The sequence below is a fragment of the Pavona decussata genome, unplaced genomic scaffold, assembly GCF_977016875.1.
Source record: "Pavona decussata unplaced genomic scaffold, jaPavDecu1.1 SCAFFOLD_262, whole genome shotgun sequence".
Classification (NCBI taxonomy): Eukaryota; Metazoa; Cnidaria; class Anthozoa; order Scleractinia; family Agariciidae; genus Pavona; species Pavona decussata.
Window position 1 is genome coordinate 1100391 of NW_028145665.1, and position 27241 is coordinate 1127631.

Here is a 27241-nt window from a genome sequence, read left to right on the forward strand (position 1 = left end):
TGCGCAAAAAAAAAGAAATTGCTTCCGCGCGAAATCTCGACGCGAGGCGATGATTGTCGCCTGGTACTCTCTTCGAGAAAAAAAAGGGTTTTTTTTTCCATGCTTAAAATTGAATAGGGCCTCACATTACGTTAAAGTTTGGTATCTAGTCACAATGAACGAAAAGTTGTTACAATTTATTATACAAAGACAATAAACAAATAAATAAGAAAAAATAGTTAGCTATCATGCAAGGTTCTTTTGATTGTATTCAGTCGCAAGTTCGAGCAGTTTCACTTCTTCCCTGTACCACCGTTAATAAACGTGGTTATACAAGAAGGCTGAAGGGAGAAACAAATCCCATATTCCAACGCAAGATCTTTCAAAATACTATCTCCTAACTGTAATGTTTGTAAAATCCACTCCTAGTAGGGTTTCCTCACAGCGGACAATCAGTTCAAAAACGTAGGCGAATCGTAGTTACCCCCTTAGGAACCTCTTGCAACCTGCATGGTTGTGTGATATAATCTCCCTCGTAACGTTTTTTTCTTTTGCATTATTTATTCAGGGAAAACATTCACGAGCTTGAAGTCTGGTTTCAAACTATTAATGAGGTTGTAGAGAGGTTAGAACCAATCAGCACTGACCCAGAAAAACTCAAACAGCAGTTCGAGGAAACTGAGAAGTTACAGGATGAAATACAAGAGAAGGTACACCTTTTGCGAAGCGCTCAAACGGAGGGCGAATGGATGATGGAACACAGTAAGGAGGATGAAGACATGGTGATTGAGGTAGTGACTATCTTAAGCGGCTGCCAGGCCAAGATAGATCGATTAGCAGCTAAAGTGGATCAGCGACATTCTCGCCTTCAAAGCGCAGTCATCGACAGCCAGAATGTTGAGGTTACTTTCGCGGAGTTTATCGACGACTTGAGCAGAATCGAAGAGCAGCTTGCCGGCATGCGTCCAGTGTCTGTGGTGAAAGATACACTGAAGGAACAGGAGAGGCAATTTGAGGTATATTTCTCTTTATGATAGCCTTTTAGAGGTTTAAGTCACGCTATGTTCCGTGATTTTGTCTCGCTGTTTAGCGCCATTTGTTACACTTTACCACGCTTTTCACGGATTCACGCAACTTTCCTAGTTGGCTTAAGACCTAAGTCTTATATGAGCCTCAAAATAACGGTTTAAAGTGGTAGAAAAACAAGCAAAAACAAGACAAAGGATCTCTCTGGGAATTAAAATTACATTCAAATGTTTCTTGGTGTTGCAACTTGCAGTTAGAAGTCAGCTTTGGATTGAACAGTTTCAGCGATTGTTCCACGAGTCTCTGTTTAGGCGTAGTCATGCAAGGCTCATTCACCTTAATCGACTTTTTGAGCTAGCAGGGAATTTGGTACCATTGATTGCTTGAAATTGTTCTTCATATTTATGTTTTAGGTTATGAAAGACGATGTCAATGACTTGGACAAGCTTTCTGACGAGCTTATTTCTCGAGTGGAAAGCGTCTTGGCGAACGCTGAACCTGGCCCGGACCGCAGCGCGTTTGAAACGCGTTTCGAAGATATGAAAGCTAAGTGGGTAGATGTGAAAGAGAGAGTTGATGAGCGACAGACTGAAATTGACGAGCAAGCTCCGAAGCTATACAACTACCATGAGAAGGTAGAAGACTTTGTTACGTGGCTAACTGACTTGGAAAGCAAACTTTCTTCGTTGAGTCCCGTCTCGTGCGAGACGAAAATGATCGCTAAACAGCTCGAGAAGGTCGAGGCATTGGATAAAGATTTCAACGACCATAAACCCGACTACGAGGCCGTGAAAGAGATCGCTGTGGAGGTTATCAATAGCGAGCCGGATGATGTGTACCTTGTAGAAGCCCAATTGCAGTACATTACCAAGTTGTGGGAGAGTGTTGCATTGCGTTTGAAGGACAGACTGGATCACGTCAACAATGTCAAGGAGATTGCCGCTGAGTATCAGAAGGCTCAGAGACCGGTTCGTGCTTTGTACGCATGGGCGGAAGACGCTGTTGTTCCGGTGGAGACGATTGGATCAGACATCGACAAAGCCAAGCAGGAACTCAACAACACTAAGGTAACTGACTCAAAACAACTCAACAAAATCTCGCCATTGAACAGCAGTTGTAGTTTTCACTTGAGTGGCCACACTTAGGAAATTTTGCCACAGACTCAAATGTTAGAAACATAAAAATAATGCAAGGTTTGGCATTGTGTTTGAAAGAGCCAACTTTCTGAATTTTGACCTTTGTTTTTATTTTGGCAATTCAAAAGGTTTTTCAACGCCTATCCTATACCTCGTCGTATTATAAGGCGAGGCATAATTTCTCACTTGATACACCCTATTGATGTTCCATTTATCAACTTGACCCTAACAGTACGTTCTTCTCTCCAAACAATTTCCAGGCATTACTCAACTTGATGGCATCTCGGGAAGCGGACATGAAGCAGGCTGTGAAACTCGGCCAGAATCTTGTGCTGAATGCAGACTCGTCTTCGCCGGAAGTATCGTCACTGAGGCAGGAAGTCAAAGAAATACCCGACAGGTTTGACGAGCTTAAGAACCAGCTGACCGAACAACAGGCTGAACTGGAGAAGATTATCCGGGACAGCACGGTATTCCAACATAACATCCAGGAACTTGAGTTGTGGGTGACGGAAGTGTCAGAGAGCACGGCAATGCAAGAGCCTATTAGCACCAATCCCAAGGTGGTACACAAAAGACTGGAACGTACAGAGGTTAGTGACACATGGCCCTTAGAACAGTTTGGGTTTCTGGTTTCAATTACATATACGGTTTTTAATTTTTTTTCGTCATGTCAACTACCGTACGAATGTAGTAACCATTTATTGGTTTTAACGTTGACACAGTTGTTCTTCACGTAATTTTCACTGTTGTTAAACTCATCGGCAGAGATGAGCTTGGGGTAAGTTTGCCGGGTGGAAAGTACGCAGCAGGTAGAATCCAAATAGGCGCTTGGAGGTAACCATGGCAACGTAATCACCCCCCCCCCCCCCGCCAAACCCTCTTTATTGTTTTGTTTTATTTTTTATTTTTTTACTTGTTCACTCCTTCGTTGAGTTCGTCCGCATGTTGGACGCCCAGGCCAACGCGTTCCATTACGATGGCACTTGTATATGTAACTTGTTCATTTTGCTCTACACAACGTCTCGCTAGAGGCAGAACGTATGCTGCTTATCTTTCCACCCTGGTACATGAGGCAATGGGTACAGATCTTCTGTTTCGCGTGAACCATCCTTCCGTTAGAAAGCAATCGGCTTCATCAGAGACAGGTGCCTCCTCAAGAGAGCATTTTCAACCCTCACCCCCCCCCCACTCCAGTTTAACCTAAGGTGGAAAAGGGAAACCTTCAGAAGCTAACAACCATGATTCTAACTCAGAAGTCTCATAACTTGACGAAACGTGAAATTGATCAGTTTATCAGCAATCAATTTGCGTAATGAGGAGTTCCCTGCTCTGTTCACCACAAACTCTTTTTCTCAAGTGGTGAGCAGGAATATTTAAAAAAAATTGCATTTTCTGCTCGCTTTTCTATCGATCATGTCAAAGTTTTTTTTTTTTAAAAAAATACAATTTGATGACAATGTTCAGCACTTGGCAATGCGTTTTGCATTCAATAGTTCTGTCAATTGCCTCGTGACAAACTTTTAAACTCTGAGTTTGCACGGCTCTGGGGCTATGATTGAGACTGTCACGGAATAATACTTAATGTATTGTTGTTTCTAAATTGATTTAAAAAAGAGCCGTAAAAGTGTGTGGTTGATAACAAATGTTTACTTAATGATCACATTGTGAAAATGCCTTTAGACTTGAACGATATCACATGAAAAACATTGTGCTCAAATTATAAACAGATCGTAATCGAGCCATCGGCAAACTTTTTGCACCTTTTCACGAGTATTTCAGTTTTAAGTGTACTGAAATAAACGATTTAGGAACTACACTTACATCTTGACTGGCTCTCTCTTTACTAGGCTTTGCAGAATGAGATTGCCAAGCAAAGAGCAGCTCTGGACCGGACAAATGACCTCGGCAAAGTCATTATCGAGAACAGCAACGAAAATCCTCTTGTAGTGGCTGATGTCCAAGGGAAACTCACTAAGGTACGCGTTCAGTTGGATCACCTGGACGCCAGAATCGAACAACGTCACGCTATTTTACAGAACATCCTTTTGCAGATTCAGGTGTATGATGTGATGTTTGATGACTTTGTCACCAAGCTGGCTGAAATGGAGGATGAAGTTGCTAACTTCAGACCAATTTCTGCCGTCCTTGAAATTGTAAGTGAACAAAAGGAACACATCCAGCACAGCGTCAGTGAGAACATTGCCCGGAAACAACCCGTGTTCGAAAAGATCTTGGAAGACGGGCTCAGCATGGTGGAAAGAATGGAACCTGGTAGCGAGAAAGACGAACAACTGGAGAAACTGGAGCAGATGAAGTCACGGTGGAATGATGTCAAGGAGAAAACAGCTGAACTGCAGAGCCGAGTGGAAGAGGTGCACGAGGCGTCACAAAAGTACGATCAGCGAGCGGCAGCCTTCAAGGATTGGCTACAGGATGCAGAGAAGAAAGCAAGCAAGATCTATCCAGTATCGTGCGATGAGAATGAGTTGAATGAAAGTCTCAAGGAACTGGAAGCAATCACCTCTGAGATCGAGTCTCACAAAAACGACTTTGATGAACTGAACGAGTCAGGTAGCACTCTTACCAACTTATGCCAAGCTGATGGTGATGTCATCAAAGCAGATTTTAACGAGATTAAGAGTCGATGGGACGCCCTGCAAGCTGCTGTTCTTGACAAAAAAGCCAAGGTACAGGAAGCCAAGGAAGCTATCGAGAAGTACCAGAGTGCATTGCGGCCTGTACAAGAAGCTTTCACTCAGGCAGAGTATGCTCTCGCATCCAACGAACCCGCGGGAACCGATGCTGATAAACTGCGAGTAGAGTTAGAACAGATAAAGGCCTTGGTGTCAACTCTAGATGAGAGGAAAGGAGACATCAAGCAGTTGAATCAGTCTGGACAGCAGCTTCTTCAACAAGCTGAAGATGACGCTCCTTCCTCGCTGAGCGTTAAGGAACAACTAAACAACACGAACAATAAGTCTAAAGACCTGCCTATCAGGCTTAGCGACAGACAGAAGGAACTTGAGAAAGCACTAGAGAATACAGTCAAGTTCAATTCCCTGCTTGAGGAAATTGAACAGTGGGTTCCAGAAACTGTCGAAGCTGTTGATGCTCTAGAACCAGTGAGCTCAGAACCAGAGAAACTCCAAGAGCAGATCCGTGAGACAGATAAACTGCAGGAGGAGGTGAAAAGGTACCTAGTGCGCGTGTGTGCAGTGGAGGAGACAGGCCAACGCTTGATAGAAGACAGCATGCAAAATCCAGATGCTGTGTCAGACATTCAGAACAAGATCGAAAAAACTCGCCAGCCAGTCAATCAGCTTAATGCCAAGCTGGAACAAAGGAGTCTAAGACTACATAACGCCGTGTTACAATCACAAGAATTCCATGACGCTCACGAAGATTTCGCGGCTCGTTTAGGAAGCCTCTATGAAACGCTGCAAAGTCAAGAGCCTGTGTCTCCAGACTTCCCCATAACAAGACGCCAGAAGGACGAGTCAGACGACTTGAGTGACTCCATTGCTCAGATGCAACCTGCGTTCGATAAATTGCTGGCGGCGGGGGAAAAGGTTCTAGAAGCCACGGATCCTGGAGAAGACAGAGAAAACTTGCTGCAGAAGTTGGACGACTTGAAAGAAACGTGGGACGCTTTGAAGAATGGAGCAACCGATCGAGAGAATAGTGTAGCGTTAGTAATCCCCGATGCCAAGTCGTTCCACAGCGGAATGCAAGGATTTGACTCGTGGCTTACAGACACTGAGAGGAAACTTGCGTCGGTAAACACCGAATCGGTAAACCCCGAAGAGCTAAGCCAGCAGGAAAAGGTATTAGAGGATCTTAAAGAAGCTATAGAGGGTCACAGGCCGGATCACCAGTCTCTGAACAGCACTGCTGAGTCTCTGAAGGACAAGTGCAAGGATAACAGTTACTTCGTGGAAGTTCAAATTAAAGATGTAAATCGGCGATGGGAGGAATTGCTAAAAGACATCGAAGCAAAAGAAGCTGAGTTACAAACTGCAAAGGACAATTTGGATGGGTATCTTGATGCTCTCGGCATTGTGGAAGAGGAAGTACAGAAGGCTGAATCAACGCTAGAATGTCAAGAACCAACTGATCTCGACGTCTCGAAGCGCAAGAAAGAACTTGCAAGAGTTCAGCAAGTTGTTGATGACCTGGAGAAGTGCGAACCTCGCCACAAAGAAGTTCAAGATCTTGGTGGTAAGCTACTCGAGGGAATGAATCCGGATTCCACGGAAGCGGTAATGTTGAAGCAGCAGCTAACGAAAGTGGAACAGTCGTTTACTACCACCTTGGTCAGAGCAAGGAACCGCAAAACACGACTGGAGAAAATTATTGTCTTAATCATAGAGTTCACGGAGAAATACGAGGTCCTGATAACTTGGACTGAGGAGATAACCATCGTAATTGAGACCATCCATATTGTGAGGGCAAATCCCACTGCTATAAAGAGCCAACTGGAAGAAATCGAACACATACAGGAAGACATTGTGAAGCAAAGATCCACTCTCGAGTCCGTGGACGATACTGGGCAGCGGCTGGTTGAATGTTGCGATAATGAGCCCGCGGTTGTGATGGAGGTCAGCAGTAGAGTGTCCAACGGAAAAGCCTCGCTGGAGTTACTGTCAGCTAAAGTCGATGACCAGCATAACAAACTTTCGGCTGCAGTTTTGCAATCACAGGAATTTCAAGAAACGTTGGATGATTTTGCTGCCAAGTTAGGACAGTTGGAAGGTGATGTAGCCAAGATGGGACCCGTGTCTTCCCTGTATGATGTGTTACGCGAACAACACGTGGAAGTTGAACACGCCTCTGCGGATGTCAAGCAACTGGAACCTTTGTTCGAAAGGATCGCCAAGAATGGCCAAGATATTTTGGAGAGTCTTGACCCTGGAGAGGAGAAGGACGAACTGGAGGAGAAATTAAATGACCTCACTGCTCGGTGGGATGCCGTGAAGACGAAGATTGACGATCGTAAATCAAAGATCGAGCAAGTCTCACCTGTAGCAAAGACTCATCATGAATCACTACAGTCTCTTCTCCCCTGGATGAGCGACACGGAAGACTGGGTTTCTTCACTCGAGCCTGTCTCTTGTGACGAAAAGGGCATTTCAAAGGAGCAAAAGACACTGGCCACTTTATTAGAACAACTTGCCGAACACAAGCCAGAGGTAAGTACATTGAAAACTTGTTAACACACTATCAGCTAGTTAACCCTTTCATTCAGTTATAATGGTATCAAGGTGCAGATCTGAATTTGTTTTACTCAAGAAACCATGTCAAACGATCAGTAACAGAAGAGTGCTACCGTTAAACAAAAAGCCAAAGGCTTGACTCTGGAATGAACCATGACGCATGTTTCAGTATTGATCAAAAAATATTGTTCAGCAAATGTTCGGAGTTGTATCCATTTCGTTCAGGAGCGTTCAACATTTTGTGTAACTTATTTTGGCATTCAGGACAATATGATAGAAAGTAACAGTGGTCAAAATGTTTTAAAGAACAGTCGCTAGATTTGTTGGGCAACATGCGCTGAACAAGTTGAACGGTGTGTAGCTTACAGAGGCTTGACAGGAATTTTGAGAAAGATAAAAGGTCAAAACAACCTCAAAAGTTTGTGTCTGTGGCCCGTTTCGAGCTTTCGAATTCGATGAAAGTTGAATTTCTGTTGAGGAAGATTCTGTGTATGAAATGTTTTCACACCCGGAATGTTACCGGGCCTTACGAGAAACGAGCTCCTACTCCTTAAACTGGCTTTTAATAACACGCCCAAGGGCCTCAAGCTACAGTTTACTGGGGAGGTATTGTTTTGTTGCTTCATCTTTAAGTGAGAGTTTCTATAACTGTTTTAAATATGGCAGGTTGACGCGATAAATGACGCAGCTCGTGACCTGCCTGAACTCTGTGATGATGTGCAAGTGGTGCACGCAGAATCAAAGGATGCGAACAAGCGATGGGAGGTTCTGACCGCTAATCTGACAGTACGACAGCAGCACCTGGACAGTGTGGCGCGGCTGATGGAACAACTGACACAGCAGCTGCAGCCGATCGAGGAAAGGCAGGAAGAAGCACAGGCCATGGCGGATGCACCACTGACTAATCTCACGGATACCGAGAAAGGAGAAGAAGAACTCAGGAAAATAGAGGTAATAAACTTATCTGACACTTCTTTAGAGAATATCTCAACTATGGAAACTGATTGACATGTTCTCCTGTTTCTAGGCCTTGCTCTCAGTTCTAAAAGGCCAGGAGCCTGAGCTAAGCGAAGTCAATGACAACCTGTCAATCCTGATGCAGCAAGTCGACGAAAAGACTCCTCCCGCCACCCAGGTCAGGGCTGACGTGTCACAGGCAGACCAGAAAAACAAAGACCTCATCGACAAACTTAGCGTGCGCAAAGCCAACCTCGAGGAAGACGTAAAGGACGCGCGCGTGTTCCAGGAATCACTGGCGGAAATAGAGGCGTGGTTACCAGAGGCAACTGAACGTGTATCAGCTCAACAGCCAATCAGCACCGACCCTGAGACGGTCAAAAAACAACTGGAGGAAGCAGAGGTTTGTTTAATATCACTGCTGTTCATAACCTCGTTGGCAATTTTTCTTGTGGGCTCGCCTCGCGTTCTTCCCGCAGTTTGCTAAGATTTTCACACCGTAAAAGCTTAGAACAAAGCTGGAAAAAACTTCTTACTCTTTAGTTTGCATTATAATGAGAAGCAAGTAACATCATAGGAAAGTATTGTTCAGCAGTTTTCATTTGAACAGTCACACTTTAGGATTTTATCTACAGACATAAGAGTTAGAACCACCTTGTACAACATAATAAACAGCACCACAGGAAAGTACTGCTCAGTAGCTTTCATTTGAATGGTCACACTTGAGGATTTCATCCATGGGAAAGTAGTGCTTGGTAGCTTTAATATGAATGGTCGCATTTCAGGATTTCATCCTAGGAAAGTACTGCTCAGTAGCTTTCATTAGAATGGCCACACTGTGGAGTTTCATCTATTGACTTAAAAATGGTAATGTTAATAATGTTATGTTAATAATGTTAATAATGTAATGTTGACATAATGTTAATGGTGGCACTTTAGGATTTTATCCACTACCTCAAAACGGCTAGAACCGATTTCATGATGTCAAAGTTTGACTCCGAGTTTTTCGTTGTGGCTATTAAAAAATTTAGTGTGTTGTACCTGTTTAATCAATTGCCTGTTGGGTTTCGTGATAAAAAAAAATTAAGACACTTGCGAACAGTTATATGTCTAGGTTGAAATCTCAGTTTTTTGCTTTTCAGCCAAAATTCGTTAAGAAATTAAGGGCAAATAAAGTGGCTGCTCAGTTATATCCAATCAGTTGTCAAGATATTGTATGCCTGTCTGCTTGGGTTCAGGTTTAATGGAATTCGCACGAACTAAACGCATTCTTTTCTTATCAATTGCAGAATATTATTATTAAATGAAGTACGTGCAATAGAAATACTTCCTCTTTTGGGTGTTTTGGCAGGCAACCAAAACCGCGCTTCGTTGGAGGTTAAGGCCAATGATTTAGCATATTAGGGCGGCAACGGTCTGCTGAAGGTAATCCTTTCTAGAGCAATATCGTTAGGTTCGTTCAACGACAGTTTTATTATCACGGCAACGAGAATTTTATTTTATCAACAGTAATTTGGCCACCTTAGAGAGATTAGAGAGTTGACATTCGTTTCTACTCTCCACCGACGCAGCACTACGGTTAACACCTTATCTCTTTATTATTCAGCGATTTATACGTCATCATATTATCCGTTACTCCTGTTAGAACAGAAAAACCGCTTGATCTCGTGCAACAGATTTGTTTGCGATGGACTCCTGCGCTTTTAATTGGCGATCCTTGTTTCCTGCTGTAGTTATTTTTATTGTTCATTATGCTGCTCTATTTAATCTCGATGCAAATTACAAACAATTTTAACAAAACTTGTTGACACACAAGGACGTCGCAATCTGTGACAATTTTACCACAATGCATAAACATTACGTGGTTTGTGAATGCTTCAGTGACTTTAGGAATTTGCATGTTTCTGTGTGTTCAAATTCTGTTTAGGAATCTGTCCTTTAACGTTTCATTATACAGTTATAGTTGAAACATGTTCGGTGGTTTTAACGTCAGGTCTGTGAATATCATGAAACTTTACTTTCCAATAAAATCTTTTGAGCAGTTTTGAGGTGGTCTTACTTGAAAGTTGGGGTCGAAAACGCTAGCATTATGATTCTTTGATTATTCGCTTGGTTTAAGGTCCTTGGAGACCGCTTTTGTATTGGCACCAGTAATAATTAAATGCTGAAACAGGTATCTTATTGTTATATCTATCCCACATTTGTAAAATGACAAGACACTGCATTTCATTAATTATTCAAAGCACTAACAGTTTGAAAAGTCTGCTATAGTCAAACCTATCGAAATTTCGTGCCAAAGCAAATACATAACGAACTCGATCGCCGTCAGACTGCGGAGAGCTTAACTATGCATGCAAACGGGATGCGAAGAAATCGATTCCAAGACAGGAAATCACGTAGAGTTCGTGGAGAAGTTCTTGTTGTTCCCTCCAACTTGGTTCCCGGTGTCGGCTTAATCCGTGAAGATTTCATCTTGGTAATTATAACTTTGCAATTGTTGTTGAGGTTTGGCCAAGATTGGTGTGGCACTAAGCCTCTTGTTACTCGCCGTCAAAGTTGTTAACTCACTGCCTGTGGTTCACCAAGGTGAATGAAACATTCACGAATCACAGCGGCCGGCGGCGTGTCGAATACTCACGTTTATAGTGTCAAGGAATGCAGTATTTTCTGGAGCATTGTGTAAAGACGATTAATTTTTGCTCATCTCCAGTATAGCTTCGTATGTGGGAGATAACATTTATTTGAAGTTCAATAGTTTTACTTGTATCACTCGTGCTAACGTTACCTTATTGTCACGGTGATACACACAGGTGTCTGGTGTTACGATTTCGTGACATTTTTATGTGACTGAGCTGTTTAATTGTCTTACTGTACGAACAACACATCGTATTGCGCCAGTTTGTGCGTGTTTACATTGCTTCAAGTTGTTTTCACTTTGTTGTCATCTTTATCATTACTTTTGGGGCGGTTTTTAAACTTATGACCCCACCCAGATAAAAATATCTACAATGCGGCATGCAGAAGCTCTATCTTGGTTGTATCACAGCGCCGATCGATTGGAAGAAGGAGCTATCATTCTCAATTTCGCATAGGCGTCTCCTCAAGTTTGCGGTTTATAGGTTCGATGACTTCATGTCAACATTCTTGGGAAAAAAAAAACTTTATGGAACTATTTATTATTTGGAATTTATTCTTTTGTAAGGAGATTGATTCTCGCTAGTTAAATTTCATTTTTAGAGTAGCATGCGTTTTCTCTTGTGGTAGACCATAAGTTTCAAATCGACAGCGCAAAACATTTTTTTTCATTTCAGGTTCGAAATGTTCAACATTTGTCAGAACATTTCACCACTATAAACACAAACAGGAGAAAACACCTGCCATTTGTGTCTCCCGTCTACTAGTTCAGAGACGACTAATGAGTTAATACTTGTAGCACTTTACAGCTAGTTTGGTAATTTGCGTGTTTGTTTCTTGGCAAAGGTTCTGAAAGATGACATTGCAAAGCACAGGGCGCTGCTGCAAACGGCCGAAAATGCGGGACAAAGGTTGATAGAGAGAAGCCAAGAAGACCCGGCAGTGGTGGCTGATGTCTATAGCAAACTGTACAAGGTTCGAACGGCACTGGACAAGCTGTCAGCCCGGGCAGACCAGCGCCTGAGTCGCCTTCAGCATGTCTTACTGCAGAGTCAAGAGTTCCAAGTATCATTTGATGAGTTTCTTGAGAAACTGGGTCGACTGGAAGAAAATGGTGCTCTCCAGGCTCCCGTGTCTGGAGTGTGCGACACGGTCAAAGAACAGAACCAACAGCAGAAGGTGGGATAAGTTAATGTCTGTCATTTGAATGTTCACATTTTATTGTTTTATGCTGAGCCAAAACTTGTAAACACCTTGTACAGCGTAATAAACAGCGTAGCAGAAAAGTACTGGTCAACAGCTTTCATTTCAATGGTCACAGTGAAGGATTTCATCCACAGACTTAAAAGCTGGAATCACCTTGTGTAGCATAATAAACAGTACCACAGGAAAGTACTCCTCATTAGCTTTCATTTAACTGGTCACACTTCAGGATTTCATCCACAGACTTAGAAGTTAGAACCATCTTGTACAGCATAATAAACAGCATCTCAGGCAAGTACTGCTCAGTAGCTTTCATTTGAATCGTCACACTTTAGGATTTCATCCACAAACCCCAAAAATAGAACTGACTTGTGCAGTACTGACTTGTATAATAAACAACACCACAGGAAAGTACTGCTCAGTAGCTTTCATTTGAGTAGATAATGACATTAAATGGTCACATTTCGATTTTCTATGGACAGATTTAAAAGTTACGAGTAACAGAAATTAAATGAGTATTTTAGTTTAGAAACATTGCATCATTGTTATTCCTGTTTGCGTGTACACCAGTATAACCCAGTAAAAGCGAGCTTTCCTGACCTTTTTTTGATTTTCTTCAGTGAAGGTCGAAAAATGGAAGCAAGAGACGACAGCTTTCGGCGCAATTTGTTATTTAAACCGACGTAACTCTCGTTTAAGAGGTTGGCTTGTTATTAATGTATATTCTCTGATTCTTTCTTAGGTTGTAAACGACACCATTCAGCAACAAGAACCTTTGTTTGAACAGCTTGTTCGAGCAGGAAGAAACATTTTGGAAACATCTGAACCAGGTCCAGACAGAGACGCTTTGGAGAGTAAATTAAGTGATACTACACAACGGTGGGACTCAGTCAAAAAGCAGACCGCTGAGCGCCAAGAACAGCTTAACCAGGTGCTACCTCTAGCTAAAGATTTTCACGGTGAGATGCAAGATATTAAACCGTGGCTAAGTGATGCTGAGAAACGCCTCCAGAGTGTTGAGCCAGATGTGTGTGATCAGATATCTATTGACAGGCAGCTTGAAACATTAGGTGAAATTAGGAAAGAGATTACCGAACGCAAACCGGTTGTTGATGCCGCAAAGGACACCTCTTCGTCCCTTACGGACAGCTGCAGTGCAGACAAGTATGTGATCGAAGGGGAAGAACAAGATGTTAGAAAACGCTTTGATAATTTGTCTGGTGAAGTATCACGGCTTGAAGACAATCTGGTGACCTTAAAAGAAGCTTTAGAACAATATAACAAGGCATTGACCCCAGTGGAAGAACTACTGGAGAGCACTGAAAAGACATTGGCCTCCTGCGAACCTACTGGAATAAATGTTGAAAAAGGTAAACAGCAGCTAAAGACGATTGAGGATCTGTTATCGGCGCTTATAGCGCATGAACCTGATGTTAACGATTTGACAGACGCTGGAGATAAGCTCGCATCTTCTATGGATCCTAAATCAGCAGAAGTGCCTCGTGTCAAGCAGGAGGTGGAAGGTGTGTCTAAACGATATCACGATCTGCTGGAGAGCTTGAGAAACGAGAAAGATCAACTTGAGAAGGAGACAGAAAAAGCGCTGAAATTCCAGGATGCTTTGCGCAAATTGGAGGAATGGTTACCCAGCGTTGAAGACGCTGTAGCGGCTCAGGAACCAATTAGCAGCGACCCGGAAGTGGTCAAACAGCAGCTCCAACAGGCAGAGGTGAGTTTTTGTTCCTGTTACCTTATTGTGTTTCGTTCTTCTGATTGTAGCTTGCTTCATGTTAAACTTCGATTAATACGCGTGAAAAGCATTGTTTCTTTTTACAATCAGTACAATTCCAGACAATTAGGTTATCACTGAGGAAAATTCATCGACGAAGGCAATCAAATTTAGGATCTGAAGGTCGGTGGTTCGAGGCCTACATGTAGTCTCTGCCTTCGTGTTGTGTCCTTGTGTCCTTAGGTAGGTACTGGCGACATGACTAGGGAGAGCAGCAATGCTCGCAGTTGCTTTATGCTACATAAACCCGGTTAAGCCTCAGCTCTGTGGGCGACTTGTGGCTTTTCAACGACATTTTTAGGCAGTAAAGGCATTAGTAGTTAATTTGGCGCACGTGCTAACCCTGCCCGTGGTCCTTATTATTAGTCATGTCCGTAGCTTTAACTTCTTTCTTTTGCCCTGGCAGGCTCTGCGAGATGAAATAGCACAAAACAAAGCGCTTGTGGACACACTGGAGGATACAGGCAAGGATATAATAGCAGACAGCAGTGAAGATCCTCAAGTGGTGAGAGACGTGCGGGGAGAACTGAACAAGATCGTTGCACCCGTTGATGTCATCCTACGTAAACTTGCTGAACGTCAAGTTAAGCTTCAGAACGCTCTGCTCCGCTCACAAGAGTTCCAGGTTAGTCTGGTCACAATTGCATTGTCCAGGCTTCTCGAAAATTAATTAAAGGTTTACCACGATTTCTATGACAAGAGAAGGCTTGAACGTGATCGGTTAGAATTGTAGGGTTGTTGGTGTGGCCGTCTGTTAGAATAATAACTCATACAAATCCCTCAAAGATCTTTACGAATGTCCAACGTTAATCGAGCTGTTAATTTCTCATATAAGAAAAGAAACTGGCTAAAACAAAACGGAGAAAATTTTCATGGTTATTCTTTGTTCAAGTTGGGAAGAAGTCAAAGCAAAAACGCGGGACAAAAGTGAAGCTATTCCAGGAGAAACTTGAACGTGACTTTGGGTGAGAACGCCGGATAGCAGATGGAATACAGACAATATACGTCGGACTTCAGCGGACGGCCAAAGAAATTGTCCCCTCATTTTTCTGTCATTTGGTTTCAGGTTTCTTGTGATGACTTCATGGGTAAGCTAGACGCATTTGAAGAACAGCTGACGAAACAAGAACCCATCTCAGCTGTGTATGAAACCGTACAAACTCAGCGACAAGAGAATGAGGCGTTACAGAAAGAACTGGCACTGCAGGATCCAGTACTCGAGAAACTTGTTCAAAATGGACAACAAGTCGTTGATGCACTGGAAGACGCGCCAGAGAGGGAAGCTATGGAACAAAAGATCAATGAACTAAAGACAAGATGGCAGGCGGTGAAGGCAAAGGCTGATGACCGTCAGAATCAGCTCGATAAGGTAGAAGGAGAAGCAGAGAAATTCCGCCAAGAAGCAGATTCCTTGTCTGGGTTACTCAGTGATGCAGAGAAGCAGGTGGAGGAGTTTGAACCACTCTCTGTGGACATAGACAACATAGCCAAGCAGAAAGAACTTGTGCTGCAGATTCAAGGAATAGTGGAGAAGCTCAAAACAGATGTCCGTGATGTAGGAGGAAGCGCCGAGGAACTTAAGGAAGACGCGGAAAGAGACGTCCCTCTCGTGGAGAATGAGGTCGAAGACTTAGTTGCGAGGATTGAAAAATTGTCGGCTACGCTGGATGAGAGATCCGAGCAGCTAACAGCGATGGAAGAGGCGTCACATGACTATCACGTGACCGTACAGAAGGTTGAGGATGTGTTCAGTGAAGCATTTGATGTGGTGGACGCTCCAGTGGTGTGTGGTACAAACACGGAGACAGCCACCCAACAGCTTGCTAAGATCAAGGTAACTTACGCATGTACCCTTCCGTTGCTTTTAGTTTTGTTGACAGGTTTACCAGTGTCTTGAACAAGAGTTTCGTTTGGGACTGGATTTTGGTAAAAATAGATCTCTGGGACGTAGTGTAACCAGGCAGTAGTCAAGGTTATCGTCCTCTAACAGGTCTTAACAATTCAAGAGGACTCTGTGTGGACAGCTGTTCTTACTTTTCTCGAACATTTTTTAACTGTTCCTTTAGATATAACTGAATATGACAGAGTTTCATGCTGCATTCAGAGGAAAAGAAAAGACCTTCATTGCGTGGTTTATACGATTTGTGAATAAATCAGAGAGTTGTTGCCGTGGCCACAGACCGAAAGTGTATTTATTGTACTCGTGTTGTTTAAGGCATTTAAATCTTTGCAAGAGATAAAAGTCGTCTTCGGCGCCATTCCCTTAAAAGTGGCCTTGTCTTTACTTTGATACATTAGTAATGGATTTGTTTCAGCGAGAATTTCAAACTTTAACCTTTTTCCAGGAATTGAGCGCCCTGCTCGATGGTCATGCTCCTGAGGTAGAGAAAGTTGGCCACAAAGGGGACACTCTGCTGGGACAGGTCCATGACACGTCACCGGACCGCGCTGTCATCACAGACAAAGTCGCAGATGTGTCGCAGAAATTTGTGGAGTTGCAACAAAAGCTTAGAGCTCAGGAGGAAGCCCTCGCCGACAAGATCAAGGATACAGATAAATTTAATGCCAAGATTGATGATTTGGAGGCTTGTGTTCGGGATGGTCGCGAGAAGCTGTCCGCTGTTGGACCTGTCAGTACTGATCCTACAACAGTAGAGAAACAGTTGAAACTTGTGCAGGTGCGTGCGGTCTTTTCTTCCTTGGATAACAAAGTTCAAGTTTGTCCATTTTCTACTTAGTGGGAAAAATTAAAAACTAATTACTTGTACTTCTCACAAAAGCACTGCTTGTTGGCGTTTATTTGAATAGTAATACTTTAGGATTTCGTGTGTAGACTAGATATTTCGAATAACAGAACGACACGAAGATGCCACTTAGGTTTCACACTTTAGGATTTCAACCACTTTTGTATTCAACCATAACGGTCAATTCTCTTAACTAAAATAAATAAACGAATAGTGTCAATGTGTTTAGACCAGAGCTCTAATTTGAGACACTCCAGATGGAATTTTGATATCAAATCATGTTTTCTGATGTTGCTTGCGAACACTGTTTTATCGTTACTCTTATTTGTTAGGAATTAAAATCAGAATTGGAAGGAAAGAAACCAACACTAGAAGATGCACAAGATTTGTGCGGCAAGCTTACAGATCAGAACAAAGACGAACCTCTAGTGGTAGCAGCCATTAAAGACAAACTTGATAAAGTCGAGTCGCCATTTGAAGACCTTAAAGCGAAGATTACTGAGCTGGAAGGCAGACTACAAGCGGCGCAGATACGATCACAAGAGTTCAGTGTGTCATTTAATGAGTTCACTGACAAACTGCAGAATATGGAAGAACTTGCCGCCAACCTACAGCCTGTGTCGGCCGTGTATGGTACATTGGAACAACAGAAGAGTAATGACGAGGTAACTAGTTTTAAAAAATAAACAAAGGGGTGAAAATTAGTTTTTTTTACGTATGAATGAACACTAATTTTCATGATAAAAACTTTGCAATTTAGGTTCGATAAAACTGAGTAAAATTGAATGGCCTCTGTTTACCCTATTCCTTCTCTCAATCTTTTTCTTTAATTAAAACATTTGATAGAAAAGGGCTAACAAATTTGTTCGTTACAGGAACTTGAAGAAACGATCAGGAATCAAGAACCAGTTTTTGACCAGCTCATGAAAAACGGCAACAACCTTCTCGAAAGCGCAGAGCCTGGAGCTGAGAAAGATGAAATCGAGGCTAAACTGGCAGACACCGAGAAACGTTGGCGTGACATCAAACAGAACACCGCTGAACACTTGGCTCGTGTGAATACAGCTCTTCCAGAGGCAGAGAAATACAATGAATCGGCAAGCAATCTGGGACCATGGCTGACAGAAGCGGAGGAGAAGTTAAAGTCATTAGAACCTATTGTGGCTAGCCAAGACGCACTGGACAAATTAAATAAAGCTGTGGAAGACTTGCGTGACGATATCAACCAACACAAACCTGATCGTGACACGGTTAGCGTGGCATCCGAAGCCGTTATAGACTTAACCGAAGCAGACGGAGACATTGTGAGGAGTGAAGCTAAAGATGCAGTGGAACGGTATGATAACTTAGACGCCTCTCTGGCCTCTCGAGAGAAGGAATTGGCCGAGGTCTGTGGTTTGCTGGATCAGTATCAAGGTTTAGTAAAGCCTGTGGATGAACTGCTGGAAAAAGTGGACGCGGCGCTCGAGTCTCAGGGTCCAATTAGCGCGGATGTGGGAAAGAACAAGGAAGATCTTGATAGTATTAAGGTATGATTGACTGAATTTAATGCTTTATGGAACCTAACTCGAGCTCACGGAATTGCATGTGCTTTAAACAAAAATTTTCACATCTGTTCAAAACATTTACACATTGAGGGCTTCAGAGAAGGAGAACGTTTGGAAGGGATAGCGTTTTACTATTATCAAAGAAAAGAGAGGCTTCAGGATTTCTTAAAAGTTGAGTTTTCCGGTATTCTGTCTGCATTATTATTCGACTTCAAGGCTCCAGAGACCCACAGTGTTCATATGATACTGTACATGTATTTTTTACGCGGTTTAAGCCTTGGACCGTTTCTTTAGCAACAATGTCCGGTCTATACTACAACGACATTTTTTTGGAACTGTAAAGGTTTAATACTTTGTTTAGAAACTAAGGAAATCTCTATCTCTACTAACTTTAATGAATACACGTACCTCCCACACAGACCACTTCGTTTGTTTTGTTACACATTCAAATCTTCGAGTTATTACTAAGTACTTTAGTCGTGTCGAGTATAGGGCCCCAAATACCAGGAGCACGCTATCAATTTGCTTACGTTTTGATGTTTTCCCCATTTTTACTCACCAGGAACTGATCAAACAGCTGGAGGATGCAAAAGAAAACCTCAATAACGCCAAGAATAGTGGAGAGCAAGCTGTTCACGCCATCAATTGTGCACAGGGTGATCCATCACTTGTACAAGAAGAACTCGCGGCTGTTAACCAGAAATATGGGGATCTTTTGGACCAGTTGAAAGACAAACAGGCTAAACTGGAGCGTGCTGTTGAACAAGGGACGCAGATACAGGAAAATCTGGATGACATTCAAGCTTGGTCGGTTGACAGTGCTCAGACCGTGGAGGACTGGGAACCAATAAGCACTGATCCTGCTGTTGCTAAGAAACAACTTGAGCAGTTGGAGGTTTGTTTGGTTTTTTTTTTTTTTTGCATTGTGCGATTAAGTTTTCTGCGTAGAAGTTTAGAAATTTACTCGAAAAGCGGCGATTTCATAAGTTAAAAGATTGTCACTCCCAAACGTACCCAAAATTAAAGTTGAAGAAAACTCTCGGGTTTCGATTCGTAAAATGCTGCAAAAACAGGCAACACTATAAGAAAGTAATGCTGAAGAGTTTTGGTTTGAATATTCACGCGGTAGGATTTCATAAGTTAGAATCACCTTGTAAAGCACAATAAACAGTACCACAGGAAAGTACTACCTAGAAACCTTCATTTGACTTGTAATGCTTACGGTTTATAGACTCAAAAGTTCGAACCACCTTGAACAGCACCACAGTACCACAGGAAAGCACTGCGCAGTAGCTTTCATTTGAATGGTAACACTTTAGGGATTTCGTACACAGCTTGTTACGGTGAAGAGGTTAAGTAAACCAGGTTGTTCTAAACGGTCATTGAAAAACATATATTTTCACTATCAGGCGCTCAAGGATGATCTTGAAAAACAGCAAGCAAGTCTGAAAGACAGCGCTTCTCTAGCCGAGGATCTGTTGTCTGTCAGTGATGATCCAGTGTCAGCGGCCGAACTTCAAAGCCGTTTATCCAGAGCTGAACTCGAGCTGAACCAACTTGCGCAGAAGGTTGAAGAACGGAAAGACAAGCTTCAAGCTGCGCTCTCGCAGAGCGGACAGTTTGAAACAAATTTCGATGATTTCCTACGGTGGCTCACCAAGACGGAAAGAACCGTGGCCAAATTAAGGCCCATATCAGCCGATTCATCAACTGTTCAGGAACAGCAGGAGAGTTACCAGGTTTGTTTATACTTATTTGCTTGCTCGCGGTCTTTTTTTGTTTGAGCTTCAGTTCAAATTTTCATTCCGCCCTGGCTGTTTCAGTTGTTAAGCTAAGCCCATGCTGATATGGTTTCAATTTCATTATTTATTTTGAATTTCCCTTTGCCGATAACACCTTACTTATTTCGTGCATCTGGTTAGCAGCCAAAATTCACAAAGTTTAGATGAAGTTAAAAGTGAATGTGGTCTTACCTGACTTGTAAGTTGAAATTCGATGAAAATTCTTGCAACCTGATAAAGAAAGGTAAGGTTTGGTGAGTAAATTAGATCAATATGGCAGCTGCTAAACTGTAGGCGTTGGAGGTAAACTAAAGATGCGATTTATGAAGGAAAGGCTAAGAGAAGGGTTTTCTGTTATTTTCTCCCCCCCCCCCCCCCCCCACCCTTCCTCTGCCAACTTACTCTGAAGGTCGCCAAAATTCTTGCTACAACTTGTAAGATTGCTGACGCGTTGATCTGTTTTTAATTCGGCAGCCTATCCATCGGGAGATTAACGACAAAGAACCCATCTACTCCGCTGTTAAAGCCGCTGGAGAAGAACTGAAAGAATCAAGCCAGCTGCCCTCTGATAGAGATAACCTACAGGAGAAACTAGATAACATGGCTGAGCGATGGAATGAGCTGAATTCGACTTCAGAAACCCGTAATGATATGTTGGAACAAGCCGTGAAATTAACTAGCGAATTCGAGGAAAACCGCAGCCACTTTGTACCGTGGCTCGAGGAAGCTGAAAGAAGAGTGGACGCTATTCAGTTGACATGTGATGAGGAAGCTCTTGAATCTCAGAAACAACACGTAGAGGTAACCTGAACTTTTCGCCTTATTTCTGTAATGTATATATCCACGTTGCTTTTCAGAATTCAGTGGCAGTTATCAGGATTTTCAGTTGGTACGTGAGGCTTGTAATTGATCCCTACATGTACCGTGGTTAATCAACTCCCTTTATGGCGAAGTCCCTCGGGACCGCGAGTTGTGTTCGTAATAGCGAGAGTCCTTAATGGCGGGAATTTATCTCGGTCAAACGTCTGTAATTTATTTTTTGCCGGGGATTTAGCTGCTGTCCGTATTATCGGGGTGTCTGTAATAGCGAGGTGTCCGCAAGGCGAGAGTTGACTGTATCTGTGTTCCTGATGATAATGATGATGATGATGATGATGATTTTTGCTTAATGGCGAATGGTACTTTGAAAAGGTTTTTCGTATAAGTTGTAATCAGAATTTCTTTTTGTCATCTAAAAAGGAGTTGCAGCGAGATGTCGAGAACCATTCAGAGACACAGGACAAGCTTGACAGCACTGCAGAGGGGATCACTAAAGTTTGCGTTGAGGAGGTGAGTTCTGTCGAGGATGATATTCAGAATATTGACAAGCGATGGGACGAGCTCAACAAAAACCTTGAAAACAAGCACGCAGACATTAAAGCTGTGCAAGGACAGCTACACGAATACAAAGAGGCTGTTAAGGGAGCTGATGAGAAAATCTCTGCAGTGGAGACTGAACTTAACGCTGCAAGAACGCCTGTGTCAGATGTAGAGGAGATGAAGAAACATATTGAAGAACTGGAGGCCCTGAAGGATCAGTTAGAAGAGGTGAAACCAGAAGTCCAGTCCACCCTGGAGACGGGTCAGAGTTTGCAGGATAAGAATCCACAGGTACGATTCAACATCTTATTTCTTTCACTTAAAAGTTTCATTTTGGAAAACTGATACTGGCTGTGGTTAAAAAACAAAACAACAACAACGAACAAAGAAAGACAAGCAAATTAAAGTATCATAGGAAAGTGCTGCTCAATAGCTTTCATTTGAATTGGATTTTATCAACAGACTCAAAAGTTAGAATCACATGAGTTAAGTCAAAGTAGCGGTTCTAGCAAGGAAACCTTTTGAGATGCCAGGTATAACAAGGGTCGTTTCGTCCGGTTTTAGCAGATGTTTACCATTCTTCTTTCGAAGTGTTGCAGAGGGGGGCCTGCGTTGGGGGTTAACCAAAACCACAAAACACTCCTTCGTAATGACTTGACCATGATTTTCGAGGAAAAAGTCATTAACAATTTTCAAATTCACTGGTGCAGAAGAACAAATTTCCAAGAACAGCCATCGTAGACTCGTTACTCTACAACATGTGTTTGAAGTGCAATGATAATTTAGGGGATCATCTTTCGACTTAATAATCAGTTTTGGTAAAATTGAAGTGTAAATGTGTCAAATGCTCCCCTTAGGCTGACACGAGTGCTGTTGAAGGCGAAAACAAACAGTTACAAGATCACTGCGATGCCGTGCAAGACAAACTTACTGATGCCATCAACAAAGACAAGAAGATACTAGCGGACCTTGAGGAGTACTGGGAACAAGAAGAGAAGCTGGACGAGCAGCTAAAGGAATCCGGAACCCAGTTAGAAGAGAATAAGCCAATGGTGATGGATATCGAGAAACTTAAGGAGCAACTGAACAAGACACAGGTATGCTGTGAAGTAATGCTATTGTTGCTGTCGTTGTTGTCGTCACCCTGACGTTTAGTGAAGCTGAAACTAAAACTGTTGATCAAACCCTGAAGGAAATAACTAGTTAGTTCACAAAACCTTAAAGGATGGGAGTTGGGGGATTATCTTCCTTATACAGAACTAAGAACTTTCAAATCTGCAAGACAACTGAAAATGAGAATTTAATTTCCGCTGAGAGCGAATCAGATGTTTGTAAGTCTGATTTGGAGAGTTCGCAGTAGCCTCCGCAGGGACTTTAACCTCTGGGCGAAAGCAGGGCACAACTTTATTACGTTCGTTTTTTTAAACTCCTTTCTAGCTGCTGAAGGCAAGAGTAGCAGATCTGAAGCCAGACTTTGATAGTGTCAACAAACAAGCGCAAGACCTCATCACTGCCGGCGTGGGACTTGACTCTGTGATGGTGAAACAGATGTCTGATACTGACAAACAGTGGCATGACCTCAACGATACCGCAGCCAATCAGCAAGCAGAGATTGAGAAGGCACTGCAACAAGTGGAGGAGATACAGAAAGCTTTAGATAAAGCAGACCAGGACATGAGCGCAACTGAAGATAAAATCAAACAGCTGCCACCGATTGGTTCAGATGTGGATACCATTAACCAACAACTGGAGGATATTAAGGTTAGTTTCCAGAAAAACGTCAGCGAATTTGTAACTGGGTCTTATTTAAGCCTAAGCACCATGATCAGAAAACAGCGGTGACAAGTGGTTGATGTAGGTACATTTGTAGGATGCGAGTGAGTCAAAACAACCTCTCTAGTGAGCTATTCACCACTTATTCCGAGCATTGCAACTGAAGTTTTTTTTATACAAGGTAGTCGTGAAGAAGTCCCATTTATACAAGAGTACGGTCAAATTAGGAAAAAAGCTCACTTTTTGTAATCATCGTACTTGTCAATTTATTGGGATTTGAGTACAAGTGACTTGTATGAAAAAAGGTTGCTGATGGTTATGGACGTTTCTTCTAAATAGGAGCCCGACTCAAACCAAAGTTTTCTTTACAGAAAAGAACTTCAAATACAGTACTTTGATTGATGTCTTCAAATCTTGAGTTATTTACATGATTGTTTTTAAACAGGATTTACAGAAGGAAATTGATGGTATTCAGGAACAGATTGCAGCTCTAAATGACCTGAAATCCAAGATGGCGGCCGCGTTTCCTGATGCAGACACCAGCGCTATTGATCAAGCCATCAGTGAACTAAACCAACGAGTCCTAGCTGCTAATCAAGACCTGGGTAACAGGCAGTCCAAGCTGGAGAATGCGCTGCTGGCCTGTGGCAAGTTCCGTGATGCCCTGCAGTCTCTGCTGGATTGGCTCGCGGAGACACGTGAACTGGTAGAGAACCAAGGACCCATTGCAGCCGCTGACCCCAATGTAATGAAGGCTCAATTACAAGAACAGAAGGTAATAGTCAGTTAACATCATTGACAACTTTTTCTCGTAATTTTTTCTGTTAATACATCAGAACGCGTTTTTCACTCGCCCTTTTTTTGTTTTTTGTTTTTGCGGCTAAACAAGATATACTCAAATACTCAGTGATTTCCACTGGAAGTTAAAATCACGATCTATTCTTTTCATCTTCCAAGCAAAGTTGCTCACTTAACGTTTAACAATTTCTTTTCTGTTTTAAATGACTGTCTATAAATAATATTTTCGCAGTTATTTACCCGAATGATTGCCGATCGAGCGCCAGCCGTGAAGTCGTTACAGGAAACTGGTGAAGAAGTACTGAAATCAGCTGACGAAGATACGAAGGGACCTATTGAGGAGGGACTGGCGAATGTTAATTCACAATGGCAGGAACTGAATGACATGATCAACTCCAGAAAGGACGCATTGGATGTTGCCATGGAAGCAGCTGTCAAGTTTGATGGACTGCTTGCTGACGCCAATAAGAAGATAGCCGCTGCCGAGGAAGAACTGCAGGCTCAACAATTGGGCCAGAAAGCCACGCCAGAGTACATCCAAGATGAGGCCGAGAAACTACAGGTGGGATAAATTACAATGCAAAATGGCTTCAATAAACAAAATTTCCTCGGAAACTTTTAATGATTTGACGAGCTACAACCGCGGAAAAAAATCTCCAAGACATTTGACGTAAGGTGCCCAACCACTCCTTCCCCTTAATCAAAGTTGAAATAACAAAAACCACGTTTTCGCTTGGAACCCCCATAGTTTTGCTCTCTCAACGTTGCTGCCGGGGTAAGGGGGTGTAAGGCGTCTAGTTGTCTTGATCTTTTTGTCTGAGGTTGTAGAATGTAACAAACAAAGCCTTTGTAGTGGTTATTTGATGTGAATTTTTGTTTGATTGTTTGTTTGTTTGTTTGTTTCTTTCTTGTTCCAAGTACAACAAAAGAACCTCTTAACGTCTTCTAGCGATTCTACTTAAGTTTTATTGGCAATTCTTTGCAAATCAGGAAGCTGTGTTCAATTTCTGCGATAGTCATGTACTTTAGTTAATTAGGGAGGTGATCAAGTTGTGACGTTAGGTAAAATGAACATTTGTTTGGAGAGGTATTACTGAGCGAAATTTCACTACTTAATTAAAAGAGCGCACGCATTTTGGTGGGCATACAGGGTTAAATACAGCTTAGTGCATTTAAACGTTTATTTTGTAATATTCTTACCACACTTTCTTTTTCGCTTCTAGGAATTGTGCCAGGAGATCGACAGTCTGGAGTCACCAGTGCTAGAAGCAACCCAAGCGGGAGAAGAGCTCATGTCACACTGCACTGACGAAGACAAAGACTTGGTGCGTGACAAGACCAACAAACTGTTGCAGCGTTACAACAAGTTGCGTGACCAAGCTAAGGATAAGAAACAAGAGGCTGAAGATGCGGCTAAGCTGTCGAGAGATTTCTTTGATGCTAAAGATCAGTTGATTGCTTGGTGTGATGAGACAGCGAGTAAACTAGAAGCAGTGAAAGGGGAAGGCGAAAATACACAGCAGGAGATGCTTAAGGTTTGCTATTAGTATTTATTTATTAATTTTTCATTTAGTCGTGGCTTTCATTTCTATTCACCAAAGAAAAGTACCACTCAGTATTAACTTCAGGATTTCAACCTCGGACTCAAACGTTCGAACCAGTCAGTAGCACTGCAGGAAAGTATTACTCAATAGCAATTTTATGAATGGACACTGCTATGATTTCGTCAAAAGCTGGAGCCACCTTGTACAGCATAATAAACAGCACCACAGGAGACGACTTCATAGGTCAGAGTCACCTTCTAGATCACAATAAACAGCTCCACAGGAAAGAACTGCTTGGTAGCTTTCATTTGAATGGTGACTCTTTAGGATTTCCACAAAACCCTTGTCAACTCTGGAAAAGAGAGTTCCTGTAAATGTACTTTACCTCGCTATTTTCTTATTTTAATACTAAGTCAATTGTCTTGTGCCTATTGCAGGATATCCAGCAAGCCATAGAGGCCAAAGAGCCGGATCTAGTCTCGTGCAAAGCGATGGGTGACAATCTCAAGAAATATCTCGTGGATGATGAAAAACCAAAAGTGGATGAAGCTCTGAGTGAGCTTGATGACAAGTGGCAATCTCTATGCGCAGACGCAGATCAGCTGGCCAAGAACTTGTTTTCTACGCAGGCGCGTGTAGACAGCTTTCACCATGATGTGGATGAGCTTAAAGTTTGGCTGACGGCGACTGAAAGTGCCCTGGACAATTTGGAACCCTTGGGGGTGGAGCCAGAGAAAGTTAAAGAACAGCTAGGCGCCCAGGCGGTAAGTTACCTTCTCTTCATATCGCTTTCACGTACTCGACAAATGAACTTTGTAGAATTGTCGAAATTCTGACTTTACTGTAAGTCTGCCAATACAGATCTGGCTGATCTGGTTTTCTTTGTATTTACTGAGGTTCTAGAAAAAATGACCTTAAAAAGCGCAATTTTGAATTTTTTTTTACTTACACGGAAGAGAACGCTAAAAGCGGTTTACGGTTTACTGTTATATAGAAGAACAAAAAGTGTGGGAATCTTCATTATCAAATGAAAACATGCCTTTTTATCTGACCAGCTCTAAATAAAACCCAGTTGTCGCATTTAAACAGCCTGTGGTGTGAAATAAATGATTGAAGGTCTCATTAGCATCAAACATTCTGGATTTTTTTTTTGTCTGTAGGCTCTTAACGCAGACGTGGCATCGCATGAAAAACCAGTGAAGTCTGTCTGTGAAAACGGCGAGGCTTTACTTCCTGCCTTGAAGGACGAAGAACAGCAAGCCGTGACAGATGAGCTCGACAGCATCAAGAAACGCTACCGGGATGTGAATAGTCGAACGTCAGCCAGGCAGGCGGCGCTAGTGGAAGCTCTGTTATTGTCACAGCAATTCAGAGATATTCACAGGGAGGTAGTCACTTGGCTGGATCGCTGTGAAGAGAACTTCCGCAAGCTGGACGAGGAGACAGTTGCTGAACTTCAACAGGAACAGATCAAGGTTAGTTGGATGCTATTCACGAAAATGTTAAACTCGTGTACTAAGGATGTTTCGCTGAGGAAAATATGACCGTAATTGTTTGTGGAGTTAACAGCATAATATAGTTTCTCTCTTCTTTGTAGAAAGATAAAATAAATCTACCCATACCATTCGTTTTACGCATTTTGTATATTGTACCCGAACTATACATTTATAAAGTCTGACTTTCGCCAGAATCACTTTTTCAGTAAGTCTGGACTTCAGAGTCAAATGCTTTAAACAATGGCCGACATCAAGCTAT

The 27241-nt window shown here is 42.5% G+C and overlaps 1 protein-coding gene across 7 annotated transcripts in view; it reads left to right on the forward strand.

Annotated features, from left to right (window-relative positions):
• LOC146456038 (uncharacterized) overlaps positions 1 to 27241 on the forward strand; it is a 145564-nt gene that overhangs the window by 102476 nt on the left and 15847 nt on the right. For all 7 annotated transcript variants that reach the window (XM_085093599.1, XM_085093602.1, XM_085093604.1 and 4 more), the window contains 24 exons: positions 548 to 995; positions 1419 to 2072; positions 2402 to 2734; positions 3992 to 7333; positions 8024 to 8308; positions 8385 to 8717; positions 11795 to 12127; positions 12894 to 13880; positions 14347 to 14565; positions 15007 to 15774; positions 16286 to 16618; positions 17017 to 17349; positions 17560 to 18213; positions 18794 to 19126; positions 19641 to 19970; positions 20487 to 20813; positions 21252 to 21662; positions 22229 to 22468; positions 22809 to 23132; positions 23590 to 23919; positions 24175 to 24504; positions 25166 to 25477; positions 25924 to 26250; positions 26647 to 26961. In XM_085093599.1, coding sequence (XP_084949725.1) covers positions 548 to 995; positions 1419 to 2072; positions 2402 to 2734; positions 3992 to 7333; positions 8024 to 8308; positions 8385 to 8717; positions 11795 to 12127; positions 12894 to 13880; positions 14347 to 14565; positions 15007 to 15774; positions 16286 to 16618; positions 17017 to 17349; positions 17560 to 18213; positions 18794 to 19126; positions 19641 to 19970; positions 20487 to 20813; positions 21252 to 21662; positions 22229 to 22468; positions 22809 to 23132; positions 23590 to 23919; positions 24175 to 24504; positions 25166 to 25477; positions 25924 to 26250; positions 26647 to 26961 — 12601 coding nt within the window. The remainder of the gene's footprint in view (positions 1 to 547; positions 996 to 1418; positions 2073 to 2401; positions 2735 to 3991; positions 7334 to 8023; positions 8309 to 8384; positions 8718 to 11794; positions 12128 to 12893; positions 13881 to 14346; positions 14566 to 15006; positions 15775 to 16285; positions 16619 to 17016; positions 17350 to 17559; positions 18214 to 18793; positions 19127 to 19640; positions 19971 to 20486; positions 20814 to 21251; positions 21663 to 22228; positions 22469 to 22808; positions 23133 to 23589; positions 23920 to 24174; positions 24505 to 25165; positions 25478 to 25923; positions 26251 to 26646; positions 26962 to 27241) is intronic.